Source organism: Meleagris gallopavo, chromosome 20 (assembly GCF_905368555.1).
Source record: "Meleagris gallopavo chromosome 20, MGAL_WU_HG_1.1, whole genome shotgun sequence".
Classification (NCBI taxonomy): domain Eukaryota; kingdom Metazoa; phylum Chordata; class Aves; order Galliformes; family Phasianidae; genus Meleagris; species Meleagris gallopavo.
The window spans coordinates 4,427,736-4,446,388 of record NC_139423.1 but is presented as its reverse complement, the minus strand read 5'-3'; the positions used below and the strand labels follow the sequence as shown (position 1 = coordinate 4,446,388).

The 18,653-nt window shown below is 52.8% G+C and overlaps 1 protein-coding gene across 2 annotated transcripts; it reads right to left on the bottom strand.

Moving 5' to 3' along the window:
* Positions 1-1,020: 1,020 nt before the first annotated feature.
* EVPL (envoplakin) lies at positions 1,021-18,036 on the bottom strand. 2 transcript variants are annotated; one of them, XM_085239946.1, is made up of 23 exons: positions 17,141-18,036; positions 16,522-16,649; positions 14,092-14,191; positions 13,809-13,963; positions 13,450-13,573; positions 12,853-12,978; positions 12,584-12,622; positions 11,824-11,985; positions 11,479-11,586; positions 11,272-11,367; positions 10,932-11,057; positions 10,032-10,178; positions 9,759-9,913; positions 8,964-9,061; positions 8,352-8,533; positions 7,550-7,728; positions 7,015-7,153; positions 6,468-6,661; positions 6,127-6,277; positions 5,866-5,949; positions 5,667-5,777; positions 5,122-5,214; positions 1,021-4,810 (listed from the first exon to the last, which is right to left on the bottom strand). In XM_085239946.1, the coding sequence occupies exons 2-23, from the start codon at positions 16,593-16,595 to the stop codon at positions 1,373-1,375; spliced, it is 6,081 nt and encodes a 2,026-aa protein (XP_085096072.1). In that variant the 5' UTR covers positions 16,596-16,649; positions 17,141-18,036; the 3' UTR covers positions 1,021-1,372. The 2 variants fall into 2 exon arrangements, with proteins under 2 accessions (XP_085096072.1, XP_085096071.1); XM_085239945.1 differs by lacking the exon at positions 17,141-18,036 and having other exon boundaries at positions 16,522-16,709.
* Between the last annotated feature and the right edge of the window lie 617 nt (positions 18,037-18,653).

The window sequence follows — 18,653 nt, the reverse complement described above, 5'->3', positions numbered from 1 at the left end:
CATCTTCACCCAGCCCTGGATAAATACCTATTATCCCCGTCATACAGTCACAGAGCACATTTATACAAAGCGATTAACCGACTGCCTAATTACCAAATCCCTTAGTTACGTAGCATTCCTTAAAACTTTCAAAGCAGCACTTCAGGAAAGAGTCACCGTGTGACCATCGTATTGCTTTAATAATGTGAAGTATCTCATTAGCAAGAGCAGTAGCAGGGAGGAGGGTTTCTTGGAGCCCAGACTCCAAATCCCAGGTAGGCAATGTGGAAATCCAGGCTACGCTGCTGCTCTGATGGGGGAAAAATGTGGAGAATGTTATGGATTGCTTTGGCTGTGTTGGGTTTTCCCAGCAGCATCAGCTAAAAGAACCTTTGCTGGAGATGGAAGAGCAGCTCGTATCAGTAAGAAGTCATTTTTCTCAATCAGAGGACTCTCCATAATGGGGTAAAGGAAGAACATTTCACCCCTTATCTCCACAGGGACATGTGTGAGATGGGACCTGTTTATTTCAGCAAGGGCTGAACACTGGAAGTGGCAGAGGGAAAGTTCAGCTTAAAAAAAAAAAAAAAAAAAAAAAAGCAAGTGCAGATTTTCAGGTACTTCTGGGTGGATCCCACAGCCAAGAGCTGCAGAAAGCAGTTTCACATCACTATGGATTGCAAACATCAGCAAAATGCTACTGAAGGTCAGCCCATCCCTTGCAACACATCTGCCTCAGCACGGGTGCAGGACAAGCCCCAAAACCTCCCACGTCAATGGGGTTTGATTGGGTTTTTGCTTGAGGCATGGCTTCATCTGTCAGCAGCTCAGTGAACCAACCCGAGGCATCTACAGCACTGGCACCAGGTATAGGAAAATCTTTAAAACTGTGGACTCGCAGAATAGTATTTCTGCTCAGTTCAGTGCTGTGAGATCTGTGGGATGAAGAGCCTTCAAACGCTCTATAGATAGGGCATGTGGTTGTATGGGAACACATCCCCCACCTTCAGCCACAGGTTGCAAAAAGAACACAGCCACAGAGACGCACTTTCTACGTTTATTGCATGCAGAAGAATGACCCAACTTGAAAACACTCTGCCTCTCCCCCTTTCTGTCTACAGCCATGTTTAATCTATTGCCATCAGAGTTCTTGCAAGCAAACCCCTTCTGCTGTCACAGCAACCTGGGGGACAGCGGGACCTGCGTGCCCAGGTCCTTGCACGTGTTTGATCACGCTTTCTTCCTCACACGGCCAAGCTGTGTTGGGAAGCAGGGATAGCTAAGACAGAAGAGTATGCAGCTCTAAATGCTAGATGCTCCATTCCCGTGATCGCTGCTGCTTCCGCAGGGAGAGATGCTTTGAAGGGATGAACTCCTGAAAGGACCGATCCGTTCAATGCCTGAACCGTGAGAGCTTGGGGGAGCGGTAGGGCTGGTAGCCCTCTGATGCAGCTGGGAGCAGCAGCAGGCTGCCCAGAGAATCCTTCTGGCAGAGAGCCATGGCCTCCTTGTAATTTATCTTCTCCTTAGTGATGGGGTCGATGAGGTCTTTCTCATAGCTGGACTCATCCTGGAGCCTGTTGGCCAGGTCACCCGTTATCATGCCCATATGGGCAGCTTCCAGCACGGGGATGCGACCGGTTTTCTTGGGGTCAATGAGCCCTCCAGTTAGATGCTGGACCTCCAAATAGGGGAAGGCACTGTCCTTAGTCATCCATCCCTTCTGAACTGCTTCCCCCACAGACAGCCTTCTCTTGGTCACTGGATCCTCAATCCCCGTGAAAGCTTTCTGGGCGTTGAGCAGTCTCTGCATGTAGGTCCTGTCAATCAGCCCCCGCTCAATTGCCTTATGGACCGACAACCGATCCCGAGAAAGGAGGTCTATGATGCCTCCCGTGGCAGCCTGGGCTTCCAGGAGCTTCTGAGCTGTCATGGGATCAAGCAGCTTCTTTGTAACAGCAGTCTTGATGTTGTACTTGGTGTCAGTGGTGGTATCGTACACCCCGGCAATGGGGGACGTGTCATCACTGAAGCCCTTCTGTGAGCCTGGGGGGAAAAAGCTTTGGGTTTGCGGGGTAGTGGGGGATTGGATTGGGGATTTGGAGATGATGGAACCAATAGAAAGGGATGAAGGAGGCTTAGATTCCCCAGCCACCAGCAAGGCAAATTCAGAGATGGGAATCTTGCCATCCCGGTACAGCTGGTACTCCTCCTTCGTGATCCTTCTCAGCCGTAGTGCATCATCGATGGAGTACTGCTTCCCACTTTTCTTGTCCAGGAGAACCGAGACTTCTCCGTTTGGGCCCAGGGTGGTGATCTCCTCCCAGTCGCACTCCAGCTCTTGCAGTTGGATGTACTGGCCTCTGTCTATGATGCCTCTCTTATAGGCCTCGTAAGGGGACATATCCTTCCCCGTCTCAGGGTCCAGTATTGAGATCTTGGTGGAGAGGTTGGTCTCTCTCATCTGGGTCTCGTGATTTATTTCCTCCCTGCTGACTCTTGACCGGAGATCTCGAATGAACCTCTCCTTATTGTAGATCTGGTCCTTCTCCCTCAGGATATCTGCCTCCAGCATGGAAAACTCCTGTTCCAGCTGCTTCTTCTTCTGCCGGTCACTCTCAGTCCGCTGGTTGAGCAGTTTGGACTCTTCCCGAAGGAAAAGAACTTTCTGCTGTTTCTGCCTCTCCAGCTCCCGCAGCTCGCTCTCCAGGCTGGCTCTCTCCTGGATTGCCAGGTTCCTGGCTTTCTGCAGCTCTGTCTCCTCCCGAGCCCACGTCCTCTTCATGCCTTCAGCTCTCTCGATCTTTTCCCTGAGCCTCCGTACCTCCTCTTCTGCCTTTTGCTTGGCCCCTCTCTCCCTGCTCAGCTGTTCCCAGATGCGGGCGCGTTCGCTCTCCAGCGCTCTGTCCTTTTCCACCCGAATCACCTCCTTGTAGATGGTCTTCTCCTGGGACTTTGCTTTCTGGAGGACATCAACTTGCATCTGCAGGTTCTTGCACTCTCTCTGCAAGTTCAGCACCTCCATCTTCTCCCGGTCCAGCTCCAGGCGCAGGTTGCTGGCAGACTGCTCAAGGACCGGATCCTTCTCCAACTTCACCACTTCTTCCATAATGATCTTCTCTTGCACTGGGGCTGGGCTCTCCTCCAGCTCCTTTATTCTCAAGGTAATTTGCCTCATCTCTTTCTCCAGTGCAAGCCTCTTACTTCGATCTTCCTGGAAGTTGAGGAGCTTCTCTTGCTCTTCCACCAGCACACGAAGCTGTTGCACGTCGCGTTCCAGACGCCGCCTGTTGCTCACCTCCTCATCCAGACTCCGGCTCAGCCTGTTGTGTTCATCTCGGAGCTTGGGATCCTTTTGAGTCAGAATCACCTCTTGGACGATGACCTTTTCCTCTGGCTTTCTCCTCTCCAGGAGCATGTATTTATTCTGCAGGTCATAAATAGCATCCTCTGCAGCTCTCCTCTTCTGAGCCATGCTGCGCACTTCTTGACGGAGGCGGTCAGCTTCCTTTTCCAACAGTGGATCATTCTCATACCGGATGACTTCCTTGTTGACCAGCTTCGTTTCCACCTTGGATCTCTCCCTCTTCCATTCATCCCTCTCACCCTGCAGCCTGATGAGCTGCTCTTGGGTCCTGCCATTGGTGTTCACTAGTTCATTCAGCTGCTGTTTCAGCCTGTCGATTTCTCTAAGAATTTCAGGACTCTTCTCATGCTTCACCACCTCCTCTATAACCTCTTTAAGCTCCACCTCTGGTTTCTGTGACCTGAGGACACTGAGTTCTGCCAAGGCCTCTTCCACCTCGCTGTCGATCTTTGTCCTTTTCAGAGTAACTTCCTGCAGCTCTCTTTTCAGGTGTGCAATTTCCTTCTCTGTTTCGGGATCCACCATGAAAATCTCATTGACCCTCTCTTTAACTTCCACCCTTGGTTTTTGCTTCTCTGCAATGCTGCACTGGCTTTGCAGCTCTCCCAGCTCACCCGCGAGCGCCAAGTTCTTGCTCCTCTCTTCTTCAATCAGAGTTTTAAGCTTGGAAGACTCTTTCAATAACTCCGGATCCTGCTCTACCTGCTTCACCTCCTTCACAATAATTTTGGGTTCTGCAGCATCAATTAGTTTTTCCACCTCCTCGATCTTGCTCTTCACCTTCACAATCGCTTCCTCTGCAGACTTCCTTTTGAAGGACTCCTCATCAATCTGTAGCTGCAGGTTCCTCACAGACTTCAGCATTTCTGGGTTTTTCTCTGTTTTGATCAGCTCCTTCACCACCACTTTCTCTCGGATGTTGGGCTGCTTTCTCTCTAGCATGTGCAGCTCTCTCTTACACTGCTCCAGTTCGGAAGCAGCGGCCAAGCTTTCCTCCTGGAGACGCCTGATCTCCTGCCGAAGGCTGGCTGCCTGGCTATCCAGGCTGGGATCTTTCTCAATTTTTGTTATCTCTTTGGTGAGAAGCTGGGCAGGCACAGCCTTCTTCTCACTCTCCATCTGGGCAAGCTTCCTGCTCATCAGTTCGATGTCTTCTTGCAGGCTCTGCCTCTTTTTGCCTTCCTCTTCGATCTGCCGCATCATCTTGGTCAGGTTGCTCTCCAGCTGTGGGTCTCTGTAATATTCCACCACCTCTTTTTCTTCCACTCTTTCAACGGGCCTCTGAGTCTTCAGCATAAGCAGCTTGTTCCTGTGCTCCTCCAGCTCCTCTTCAATCCTGGCCACGTTCCTCCTCTCCTCCTCCAGCTGCAATTTCAGCCCTTCAGATTCCCTGCTCGACACAGCTTTGTTTGCAGATTGCTGGGTCTGCTCATGCACACTTTGAATGTCCTCATGCACTTCTTTCTGCAAGGAGAAAGCAAACGAAAATAAAAAAGCTGGGAAAGCAAGTCAGTCTGAACCCAGCACAGAGCAGGGCAGGGCAGGAGACAGAATGGTAGATAACCCCAGGGAGCACCTAAATGAGGCTGCTTGTAAGTGACAAACAAGGACACATTAGCACCATTTCAAGCAGCTACACCTCAAAAAGTTTCCACCTGTCAGGGAGGTGCTGCAGTGCACAAGGGTGCTTCGTGCTGCCTTGTTACAGCTGCAGAAGGACCGTTTCCAACTACAGTCCAATGTACCCCAACCACCCACAAGCTCTTAGCTGGTACCTTCTCAACAATCTTCTTGGCAAACTCCAGCCGGCTGAGCTGCTGTCTGTTTTCTGCCGCCAGCTCCATGTAGTGCTTGGATACATCATTTTCCTGGAAAAGGAGCAGCAGTGAGAGCCTCGTCCCACTCATCCCCACGCCCTCCTTTCACCCAGCACACGTTCGATACTGCGCTATCCCAGGGACTGGTGTCATCACATCTGACTTGCTATGGAAAATGAGATACGGAGCATCTAAGTACTTATGCAGGAGAACATGTCCCCTTTGACTGAATGGCTCTTGGATGCCTATTGCCCTACACAGGGTTTGGGCTTCCAGATTCACCTTAAGCCACACAAGGATGGCAGTTGGGAAAGCCAAGGTGACACGGGAGATAGGGGCTGTAATTGGGAAGAGAACAAAGGAACTCTGGCTCAGGCCTGCCAAAGGCTGATGACATTTGTCCCTGGGTTTAGGGTCACAACGTGGCTCTAAGCGTGGATTAAGGCTTGCAGGGCACACAGGAGCAAGATAACTGTTTCTGTGTGTTTGTCTTAACACTGTACCTGGGCCTGGATGCTTTCTTGTAGAGGAGTCACCCGCAGCCTTTTGGCAGCAAAGTCTGTCAGAGCAGGGTCCAGAGAAGAGCTGTATTTGCCTGCCTGGAGCTCATAGTCCTGTTCAGAGCCAAAACAGAAGAGTCAGCTGGGATCTCTCTGGTGAGGTGGTGATAAGGGAGCGCTACATAGGAAAACCCAGCCATACATTGAGAGTGGACTGCACATTCCGGGACAGTCTGACCACGGCGTTCTTCTCAGGCTCCTTGCTTTCAATCTCCTCCAGCAGTCTCTGCAAGACAGATGAATGATGTTAAGAATGGGTTGAAATATACCACCCAGAGGCCTCTGCACCCCATCACCTGAGTGAGCCAGCTTAGGGGCTGCTCAAGAGCTGGCTGGTGCCACTCGGCATGCCATTCCCAACATCAAATTCCTCCCATACTGTGGTCCTTGCCCTGAAACACACCTTCTGTGCCTGCAGCTTGTAATTGATCTGGCTTGGCCCATCTGTGGTCTTCACCTGGTGCTTGGGTAGGTTGTTCATCCAGAACATCAGGTTCTCATTGGAGTTCTGGAACTGCTGGTAGGTGAGGCTGATATTTCGGAGGGTCTTCTCTCTACATAGAACAGAAATATTAAGGAGAAGGATAAAGATTCACATGCAAGTTCCTAAAAAGACACCTTGGTATATATGTCACACCAAGATAACAAAAATGGCTCTCTGTGTAGGGTCATTGGGTCAGCAAATGGCCAGAAGTCATCTGCTTAGGACTACAAGCCTGTGCTCAGGGAGCTGCAGGTCCTCACCGCTGGTCCAGCTGGTCCGCAACAGCGTGGTAGCGGTCATTGAGGAGCTGCACCTCACGCTTCTGCCGGGGCAGGTCAGGGCAGTACTCCTGGAAGTTGTTCTGCACAGCACTGCAGCTGTGCTCAGCATCCTTCAGCCCGCGGTTGAGCTTCAGCACGCAGTCCTCTTGGGCCACCAGGTCCCGTTTCATCTTCTGTAGGGTGAGATGCATTCGGGTTGGCAGCACCAAAGAGCAGCATTCGCCTTAGTGCCATCCCTAACTCGCAGCTCTTAGGGATCTCCAAGACAGACAACCAATATGGAAGAATATGGGAAACAAGGTGGGTTGGATGGAGCGTGGAGAAGAAGGGAGAAGTTTTGGGGTCACTCTGAGTCGGGGTGAAAGTTAATGGTGGGGAAGGGAGATTGGGAGCTCAGGCGCAAAGAACAGAACCTTAGAAAGGCTCCATCACTGGGTTCTTGGCGTGCTCAAATAAGCCAAATCCAGCTCTCCCCACTGGGCTGAGAGATCTCCCCACCCTAGCAAAGAGTCTGATGTTCCCTTACTTGCAGGTCATTGGCTCGGTCCTGCAGGGCATTGGGAGATGCAGGAATGATGCTATCCTGAGCCAGCTTGGCCTCAAACGTGCTGACAACCTTGTCTGTGTTCTCAATCTGAGTCTCCAGGTTCAGGGCAGCCTTAGCCCTGAGGAAGGGAAAAACAACAAAGTTAGCTACACTAGACCACTTTATTTCTTCCTCTTCTCTCCAATTCCGCATTTTTAAGCTTGTTTAACAGCAAAGCTTCTGCAGCATGGCTGGGAACAAGCAGCATGCACTCACAGCCCTGCCAGAAACCAGGTGCATTGTGCTTGACCGCATGAAGCATTGCTGGGACACACATCACTTTTGTGGACTTTGTACAGCTTTGTATCTGACCACAGATTACGTACAGAAAGTCCTGCAGGGATACCTTTGATGATGGATGGAAGGTTCCCAATCTCCCCTGGGCTAGATGGCCCTCAAGCCATATGCCCACATAGACCACATGCCCTTTGTTGGCACATCTGAGCAGCACCTTGCTCCCTTCGTTCCCACTCACTTCTCATTGTAGAGGCTGGAGAGCATGCTGACATCGCTGTATTTGCTCCTGAGGGCATTCAGCGTGACGGGGAGCTGGGAAGCTGAAGTGCTGGTGGGCTTTTTGGAAAGATAGGTCTCACACTCCTTCTGCAAGGCATCCTTGGCTGCCCCCAGGCTCTCAAGTTTCTTTGTTGTTTCCTGGCACATCAGATGGGAGCAGAGTCACTGAGCGTAGTCATAACAGTGCTGTTGCCAAAACGTGTCTCCCTCAGGGGTGGCTTTTGGGGCTCTGGGTGTGGTGGCCCTTCTCACGGGCATCCAGACTGCTGCTGTCTGGCAATGGCAGGGCGTGGGGAAGGAAGATGGAAGAAACATATCCAAGCCCATCATCTACCAGTGCTGGGTAAATCCCCATGGGAGAAGATGCATTGAACTACTACTACAGACCAGAGAACTGGGAGGAGGCTCCAGGGCACTCTCTCTTTTCCTATTCCCTTTACATCCACCAAACTATTGACCCAAAGCTTGCCATTGGATTGATTCCTTCTATCTTATTGTCTTTTATGCTACAGACCTGAGAGTAAATGATAACAGCATTTCCACTGTAAGAGTGAGGATTCCCCAAGAGTGGCTGGTCCATGGCTCCAAAATGAATGGGCCATCTGGCTACAAAGCTGGGCCAGAGGAAAGGACTACGTTTTTCTATCAACCTTATCCGGTCCCACTTCAAGGGCCGAAGTGTCTCCTGTGTAACTTGGGTGCTAGCTCTGTTTTGGGCCAACACCACAGTGCTTCCCTCCCCTCCCCATAGAAGCACCCACCTGCTGCTGTTTGATCCTCCTGGCCAGGTCGTCAGTGGGGTCGGTGTAGCTCACTGGGGACCTCACTCGGTTCAGGACCTCCTTCTCTACCTGGACCAGGTCCTTGCCAACACGATCCAGGCTACCCAGAAGCTGGTCGGCTTGGGGGTCATCCTGGACTACAGGAGTGCTCTTGGGCAGCACTGCAGTGAGACACAGCTTGGGTTCAGTCTCATCGCACATCTTCCATCCCAGTCTTAGGACGTGAGCTCTCCCATGCACGATCCCCAGAGCTCCAACTACTTCTCATGACAGGTAGCCAAGGGTTGGCATTTCACCATCATTATCTCTTTATCCCATATCCCTCAGGTAGTGAACAAACCCAACCCCAAACTTCATTAAGGTTATGATAGGTACATCCCTCCATTAACCCTAAATACCCTACAACTGTCGATGGAGCTGAAGGTCAGACTCAGAAATCTGAGAAGGGCAGCAGAGAATTGAAGTGCCCATGGTTGGCAAGCTCTTGGATCTGAATCACTCCATCACTGCTCTCTTTGGGAGGACACAAGGCATCCCAGTGCTAACCAGGCTGCCCAACGTGTGCATGGGATTGGGTGTGAGCACACATACCCTGCTGGCTGGGCTGGACCGTCTCCTTATGGCTGCGCCTCAGCATGCTCTGAGCTGCTGCTCGCTTCTGCTTCACCGCGTTCAGCTCCCCTTCCAGCCTGCAAGATCAGCTGTGCATCAGCAACCACAGTGCAAGCAAGTCCTGACACAGCCTCATCTGCTCTGGGAGCCTGCAGCCTGGTGCTCTTATCTAGGAGGATGCTGCAAACTTTTTCTCTTCTGTTTGAAAGCACTTGAAGCCCATAAATCCAAATAATGCAATAATCACACCCTCGTGGCTTGGGAACCAAACTCCCACCACAGACTCACCCAGTGCTGCTGAATTTGGGCTGTGAGCAAATTTTCACAGCATGTGAGCAGTGCTGGTTTATCTGAGCACCCGGGGCCAAGAGCTCACAGCATTATCCCCTCCTTCTGTGGGAACCTCACAAACCAACTGAGCAAACAGCAGTGAACGGTGGTTCATGGTTCGAGGAACATTTGTCATTCCCCACTGGGGCGGGCAGAAAGGAGATTGCACAGATAGCTCCATCCTGTTTGGCAAGTCCTGAGCTGCAGTCTGATTCTGCAATGAATTTAGTCAAACCTATGCAAGTCACGTGTTTGGGTGAGGAAATCGAACCTGTCTGCCAAAAATGCTTTGACAGCAAGGTCTGTGTGGTGCATATGAGGAGGAATGGAGACAGAAGACACTGGATCAAGTGGAACTACCCTTTAACGGGGAGACCAGATGGTATTTTGTGCTTCTTTTTGCCTGGGGTTTAGGCAGTCGTGCTGTCGATGACCTGCACTCACCTATTGACCTTGTCCACGGCCTCAGGGTCTGGTGGAAGGATGGAGAAGCAAGCAGAAGGGGCCTCCTGGACCACACCAGTGCTGCTCTGCACCACCCACATCTCTGGGTTGCTGTTGTCCTTCAGGGTGTACTTGTCACCTCTGGTCAGCTGCACCTGGGACAAATCAAAACCCATGCAAAGATTCACCTCTGCAGCACCAGGCGTGAAAAGAAGATCTGGAGAAGAATCCAATTCCTGCCTCTTCTGATGGACCCACCAGTCGATCTCTCACCTCTCCTGCATCCCAGTCACACAGGGTGTCCAAGGTGAGGGGCTGGGAGGAACGCATCCTGCGCAGTTTCAGAGGGCTGATCTCCTTGCTCCTCTTTTTCAGGTCAGCGATGCTTTTCTCTGCCTGCTTCACGGCCTTCTCATCATTCTAGAAGCAGGGAAGACAGTGCTTAAATGAAGAGGAAGGGATCGCACAACAGTGGGTACCTGGGGGAAGGGAGGGAGGTGGCAAGGTGGCAGTTCTCCATCCTTGTGTGTTCACTGATACAATGGAGGCGGGAGCTTCTCCATTCTTGAACCCTTGGTGTCCCCTCCTCTCCTTTTTTGTTATCACAGAATCATTAAGGTCGGAAAAGACCTCTAAGATCATCGAGCCCAATCATCAGCCCATCCCCATCATACCACTAAACCACGTCCCTCAGTAAACTTATATCACCACTCTTCTCCGTTTCCTTCCCTCCCAGCACATTTGCCCTTGAAGGGACAGCCTGAGTTAACCTTTGGTGATCACACAGACTCATATTAAACCTCTTAGGGATGTTTTGATTTCAGACGAGGAGCAGAGTCTTGCCAAAAGGTGACTGCATTCCAGTGTCAGAGGTTCCTGAGATCCCAGCACCTCTTGGCAGTGAAATGTACGGGAAAGATCCCACATGGGATGTATCCCTTCCCTCTCTCCTGGGCAAACGTGCCTTTCCAACCTGCATCTCTCCCCTGAGGTCAGACTTCTCTCTTCCCTCCCTTGCTCTTGGTGGCAATGAGGTGGGAGGAGCTGCCCAGGAGGGTCATTCACCCACCTCTTCTCATTCCCCACTCTTATTTAGGGATGAAGCTATAACATTTTTGTGCCAGAGATGCGCAATGTAAGACTGGACGGTGCCACCAGTCCTAAAGACCTCACCTCCAGATGGAGCAGCAGATCTGACACCACGCCAGGGCTGTCCTTGTTGAATTTGGTGTATTTGGTGTCCAGATCGGAGCTCATCTTCTTCAGGGAGCGGCTCACAGTCTCAGCATCGTCCTGGAACTGGAGACATGGGCAAGAAAACAGTCAGAGGTGGGAGAACATTGCTGTCTCCACCTCCTGTGGGGTGTCTCAGTTCCCAGCTAAGCTCCCATAGCTCACAGAACTCCACAACCATCCTAGGGGTTGGACAAGAGCTGTGTATGGTGTGAGCTGTGCCAATGGACATGTACTGGGTAACAGCAGCAAACATTCTGACCACCCCTCTGCTTTTTACCTTCTTGTAGTTCTCCACGCTTTTCAGTTGACTCTCCTGGCAAATGCAGAGATTCAGGAAGTTCTGCCACTCATTCTTCAGGGCCTCCTGGTGAGCCTGTGGTGGCACAGAATGTGACTCAGTGGGCTCCTCCAACCTCCTGGGGCTCAGATTGCATGAAGCATTTTCATTCTCTCGTAGGGTTTGGAAGGAGAGCCCTTTCCTCACCTGGATGGGTTTGACAGCGGGATGCTTCAGCTCAATCATCCTGTCCCCATCGTCCTGCAGGTTGTTGACAAACTCCTCCTGGCTGAGCAGTTCTTTGGACTTGAAGTCCTGAAGAGGAAGAGAAGCTTGACAGGATGAGAGGTGATGGCCTTCAGTTGTGCCAGAGGAGGTTCAGGTTAGATAGTAGGAAAAACTTCTCCGAAAGAGCATTAGTGTGTTGGAAGCGGGAATTGCTGGAGTCACTGTCCTTGGAAGTGTTCAATAACCATGGAGATGTAACACCTGGGGGCATGGTTAACAGGCATGGTAGGGACAGGCTGAAATGCTGCCATCCCCGAAGCTCACCTCGTACTCCCGCCGCATGCTCTGCACGTCTGTCATCTGGTCACTCCAGTCCTGCTTCAGGATGCGGGTCTGCCGCTCCGTCAGGTAGCCCAGCTCCTTGGTGCAGCCCTGCAGGTGGTGGTACAGGCTGCCCAGGCTCTGCCCTCGCCAGATAGAAGCTTTCTGCAGAGGAGAGAGAGGTGTTAGTGCTCCCCAGGGCCCCCCGCACTGCACATCCACCAGAAGAATCCCAGAGACCTCGGTGAGATCTCTCTGCTCATTCCTATCTGATGGGGCCTTTTCCTCCCTCACAAACAGGATGAGTTTGTCTAACCAGAATCCCAGGTGCAGAATGATGCCCTGGGCAGTCTGAAAGCAGTCCCAGCTCTGCTATGTTTCTCACAATGGCATTCCTCAATGTCAAACCCTACGGACCCAGCAGGCCAAGCCCAGGGTGTTGGGTCACTTCATTTACTCCAGATTCCCATCTCCTCTCCGCAGTCCTTATTATGGATCAGGACAAGCCTCAGCGTTTGCAATCCCATAGGATGTTCTGTGGGATGGGGTTTCTTGCTGCAGCTCCTGTCTTTATGGTGGCCCATAAAGAGGTGCTACCTTCACCCACAGCCCTCAATTTGCACCCAAGAAAATGAGGGACATGACTCCACCGTGCAACCGCAGAGGAAGTTCCTGCCCTGACCTGGGCATTTCCTGCCCATTGGGAAAGGAATTACTCTGCTATGAGATCCCAATCTGTCCGGAAAACCACCAAGAACCTTACCAGCAAGTCCTTGTATTGGCTCTTCAGATCTGTCACATCCTGAGTTATAACAGCCAAGACCAAGAAAAAAAAAAGGACAAAACAATAGCTGTTACCAAAATATCATCACTGATAGATGTTGGGGAGCTGATTCACAGAACCACCTCCCTGGCCTCTGCCTGAGCTCCAGTCTCCTCCTGCCCTCTGCAGCACCATGGCAATGAGCACACAGGACACAGGTTGGGGTCTCAGGTGAAGAGGGGACAAGCAGGAGGCAGAGGATGCCTTACCCTGCAGCGCAGGTTCTTGATCTGAAGGCCATAGGCTTCAATCTCCTTCTGGAGGATATTGTGCTCAGCTATTTGCTTCTCCAGCTCTGACATGCCGGGGCCGTACTGTCCTGCATTGACTTGTTTCTGTGCAAATAAAGTAGGGTAAAGCAAAATACCATATTTCTGGGAGAAACCACAGTGCAAGCTGGCAGGGTATGGAAAGATCTGATACCAGCCTGGGAGGAAGGGAGGGGATCTCAGTGGTTTTTACCAAATTGGGCAGTCAAGACACCCAACACCTTACAGTTGGGCGTACCCTAGGATGTAGGGCTAAAAGTCCTTGACGACACCACCTTCCCTTATCCTTCTATCATGGCATCTCTACTTGATCCCCCTCTATTTGCTCTTAATCTGAACGGGTCAATCCAGAGGGTTCTCCAGTGGGTTTTAGGATCTGGAAGGAGAGTTCTCCTATCCAGATCACTTGAGTTAGCTCCACCACCAAACCCATAACATCCCTGCGTGATGCTGGGCACAGGATGGCTGGCAGAGCCCTATGGGCATTATCAGATCTTGGAGGAGTTGTGGGTACGTGTGGAAAGCAGCTGCTGTTACCATCTTTTGGTCCAGAATCTTTGTCCAGTCCACCCTGGGCCCGATATCAGGGACGTTCAGTTTCTCATAGAGGTCCCGATACTCTGCACACAACTGTGTCACACGTTCATGGAGCTGCTGGATGCTGCCGAGGAGAAAAGGCACATTTTTGTGTGGCAGTGTGGAATGAGGAGAGCCAAGGAGTTGTTCAAGGAGCCCACATTTCACCCATAAAACCCATAAAAATTTGTTATTGTTCTACACTGGCCTGGGGTTCTCCATCAGCAGGGGTGTCCCAGGAGTCACTTCCCAGGAACTGGGAAGTTCTCCATCTCCCTGCTGGGAGTTCTCCATCCCACCAGCTCCCCCAGTGCACTCACTCTTTCTCTATCTCGGTAGCCTGGGGGTGTTTCAGCCTCTTGGCACGGTCCACGTCCAAGAAGAGGTCCTTCAGCAGCGTCTCTGCCTCCTTGAGGTTCCTGGCATTCTCAGCCTGGAACTCGAAGGCTTTGTTCTTCTGCTCATTGCTGACATCCTGGAGACCAGGAAAAACAGAGAAAAAAAAAAGTCTGAAGCACAGAGCAGACACCTCACCTGTTACTCCAGGCACTGCATTTCCAGCCAAAGCCTTCCACCTTCCCACCACCCTGTGCCACATCTCACCTGTGTGAGCAGGGACTGCGTCTCTAGGATGTCCTTCTCCACCTGGTCAGCATTTGTCTGCATGCGGGCAATGAGCACGGCCAGCTCACTGCTTGAGGACCTGAGGGTGGGAGCAGCACAACAGGCGGGTGGGGAAGGGCGATCTTCATCATTGGGAAGAGCTGGAGCAGCAGCAGTGGGGTCAGCTGAAAGCCCCAGTGGCTCTGCCAGGCTCCAGCAGTACCATGGCTGAATTTGTCAGTTCAGAGCAGCCATTTGTCACAGCCCCAGGTGACAGCAAAGTGTCACTTAGTGTTACAGCCACACCAAGCCAAGCTCATGTTTCAGCTCAGTCCATGGCAACTGCAGACCCATCCCATCTGTGCCCCATAAACTGCAGGGCTCAGAGAGATGCAGGGTGGCCCCAAGCCATACAAGAGGCACAGGGCCAGAGCTTGGTCGCCGTGTCCCTGAGCACGCAGGAGCTGCCCCCTCCCCAGCGGGTTACACAACATCCCACTCCTCCCAGCACACCTGGAATGAGGCGGTGTCCCATGAGCAAACACCTCAGCACCACCCAGCTTCCCTGCCCAGACTGTGCAGGGAGGAGAGTGTGAGTCACCCTGCAATGCCCAGAGGAATTCGGCTCCCACTGGGGAGGAGCTCAGTGTGGGATCCCGGTACCCAACCTTCTGCAGAGGGTATGTGGCCATAATGCTTCTTCCTGACCAAGGAACAGCTGGGATGCCCCAGCTCTGGGTTCACAAGGATGGATGTGTGGAGCAGCTTTGTTTAGAGCAAGCCACAATGAAACTATGGACTGAAAAACACTGTGTGCTTGGAGAAGGACCCAAACCACCTATCCCAATCCCAGGCCATGCTGAGAGGGATGCTGACTTCTTCCATCCACACTGACACCCACCACACAGCCCCATCTCCATCCTTCGGGGCTGTCCCTCCCATCCCATCCCATGGACGTGGCCCTTCCACCCCAAGAAGCCTTCACACACTAAGAACCACGCACAGCACAGCCCCACATTTCAGAGTGAAGATGCTGCAGGAGGGCAGTGGGCAGGAAACAAGAACCACCACCTTACTGGGATAGCTGGGAACAGCACTCTGCTCCTCCCTAGGGCTATCTCGGGCCTATAAGAGGCACAGCACCATTATTATCATTATTAATTGGTCCATTCCTCATACTACTTTCTGCCTTCCAGACAATCCAACTGCACACAAGAGACAATGCCACTTCACAGGCAGAGGACTGTCCCCATCCCAGTACCTCGTTAAGGTAGGACCATGGCACCCACTCACCAAGCAGGGACAAAAGAAGACTCTGGGAGCTCCACACCACGATCCCTGGGATGGAAATTGGGATCCCCAAAGGCACTGACCTTGGCTCTGGCCTCAGGGCCACCAAGGTGCTCTGGGGACCACCTGCAGAGGATGTGCTGATGGCTGGACACAGCTCATCCACCTTCATTTTCTCAGCTAATGGTGGCAGGATGGCTCTGATTGAGCCCCCAGACCAATTAGCCTTCATGTGATGGTCAATGTCCCAAAACTGAGCAGGACCAGCCTGGTAGTGGTGCAGCTCTTCTTCTAGCTGCCATCCCGCGCAGCCATCTTCTGTGGCTGTCTGCCATTGGGTTTGGTCCCCATAAATGGGGCAGCTGGTTGTGCCCACCTTGGGACCCCTGCAGGACCCCTTTGTGATTTCCTCAGCCTTTCACCCCGAGATTCCTGCAGAACTGGTCCCCTGGCACTGGGAAACGCAAAACTGCTGAGGGAAGGTGGAAAATAACCCTGAGCAGAACCCACAGCACAAGGGAGGGGTGAGCGCACCGCTCGCATAGAGTCACTGAGATTGGAAAAGATCTCTAAGATCAACCAGTCCAGCCATCCCACCACCAATACTGCCCAATGGCCACATCCCTCAGTGCCACATCTACATGTGAGATGGAGACACATCACAGCTGGGATGAGGACGTCTCTTCCCTCCTGGTTCCATCTCACATCTCCCTGGAGCTGAGCAAATCTGCATGGAGGACAATGTGGCCGTTGGGTTCTTTTGGTCCAACCTCAGTTGCTTGACCCGCAGTCACCAGGATGGATGAGTACAGCCACCAGCAGAGCCATTCCTCACCCATTTTTACCATCTGGGAGCCCCAAATTGAGCATCCCTCTCCTGGAAGCACGTTTTGCGGGGCAGCATCCCACCAACCTCACTCAGCGACTCCTGGGATCCCAAATCCCAGCTGCCTCACCGGTGAGCAGAGCCTGCTCCACCCAAGCAAGGAGGTTGCATTTGTCCTCCTTGCTCCTTCTTGCCAAAACGAGGATGGCTGCTCAATTAGCAGTGCTCTAAGTTCATGTTCAGGCACTGCACACCCTCCCACCTTCCCCCCTCCTGGGTCGTGGATGACGGCACACGAAGAGGATGGCACTTACTTGCTGGGTTTGGCTGGAGAAGCTCTGCTGGGGGCATTTCTGCTCGGGGAGCCTTTGCCCACCGCCTTGAACATGCTGGAGAGGCTGCGGCCACGATGCTGGAGCTGTCGGGGCGGCGATGCTGCAGGCTGCGGGGATGGGACGAGGGGACTCAGGGGAAGGAGGCAGAGCCCAGGAGCGGCTCTGGGAGGCTCCTCCCCGCGGAGATGGAGCTGCATGAAAAAAATGACTCGAAAAACCAGTTTGGGGGGGGATGGAAAGAGCTGAGCCCCAGAGGGAGAATGGGAGACCTCGCCCCGGCGTGGGGAGCGTTCCAGTGCTGCGTCCCAGCAGAGGGACAGCGCCTTCATAGGGGGTAAAAGTCCAAAATTGCAGCCGAGATGCTGCGGCTGCGGGCACAACTCAACTCACGGACTCACACGGGCAATTTCAGATGCTAGAGAGGCTGCAGGAGCCCTATGGACAAAGCCAACCAAAGCAGCACCACCGTCTTGGGAACCAATTGGCAGAGCATGATGATGCTGGCGTGGAGTTGTGCTGCTCTTCCCCATTTCCTACAGCCTAAAACAACCCAGGGCCAAAAGCAAAACCAAGCATCCACCAACCCTTCCCAGCTGACCTCTTTGTTCTCTTAAACCATCATAGAATGAATCACATCAGAAGGACAGGTGCACGGGACCAGGCTCTGTTGCAGGGCTCTTCGTACCCGTGGTTTTGCTCTCAGACAAAAGCAGAGCCCGACCTCCCCCAGTTGGTTTGGTGATGCTGCTGCTGAGCACTGCTGCAGAACCAAGGATGAGAACCAGCACAGCGCAGTGGGAGCCGGGCTTTGCTGCAGGAACCCCCAGCACAACAGCGGTGCTGCAGCTCCCAGCACCCATCCTGCCACGCTCACGCGGCCCCTGCAAGAAGCAACAGGCTGGGAGACGAGTCTGACCCGTTCTGCCCTCACCACAGCCACCCACATCTGTGCCCGCTTTGGGCCCCAGCCCAAAATCTGTGGGCAGGAGGAGCTCCTGTGCCAGAACACAGCTCTCCAAAACCACCCGAACGGCACCACGAGGGCTTTGGGATACAGGTCCCACCTCTGCTTGCCTGCATTCCCCGTGCAGACAAACCTCACAGACCTCTCTGCTGAGTTCTTACGGGGGAGGTGAGGGCTTAACATGGCTCAGAATGGACCGCCCCCAGTTAACACTATTTGCCCTTTGGGATGGAAACACGTCTGCCTTCTCATTGCCTCTCTGTGCCCCTCCTGAGCCCTTTCCATACTCCTGTTTTCTTCGCTTTGAATTTTTTTCATTTTTGGGATAATTCCCCTGGGTCCTTCTATAAACACAGGCCCTGGCTGTGCAGAGATCCCATTTGTTAGGCAATAGGACCGTTCACCCCGCGCCGTGCTGATCGAGTTCAGCAGCCCAGCACCTCTGTTAGCTGTAGGGAAGAAGTTCTGCATGGAGATAACGCTGATGGAGATGCCGAGCTGCTGCATCCCGGTGTCAGGCATGCTGGGAACAGCCCATGCAGTCAGCAAACCGCGCTGCAGCCTCACCTGTGCTGAGTGCTCTGGGGGATGAACGGGGCTGCGTGTCGGGGCCACGTCCCGCATGCTGTGCTGGCTCTGCCAAACAGCACCGCAGCCGGAGTGAGGATGCAGATGGGGAGGGCAGAGGGGAGCCTCTTCCTCTCCAAGCGTTGGGTGAATGGATGGAAAGTCCCAGCTGTGCTCCTCTGCCTCTCTCTAAATACAGGGCACGCTCAGACCGTGCCATCTCACCGCTCATTAGCGGCTCCATCCCAGGGCAGTGCTCACCCCGACCCTTCAGACATCAAAAGGATGCGCTGCCCCAACCCACAGCTCCCTGATCTCATCGCATCAACCCGCAGCTCCTCAGAGCTCCCTGCCCTGTAGCACCCATTGCTTTACCTTCATTTTCCTCTCCCCAGGAGCCAGCAGGGCGGTGACAGCACCATTTACACACACACCGAGGGCAGATCCTCACAACACCTCACCTGCACAACACGTTGGTAAACCTACAAACACATTTAGTTCCACAAACAGAGCGACTGGATCTGAGCACCCATCAGCCAGCCCAGCAATGAGGGATAATTAACCCACGGGATGAGCACAG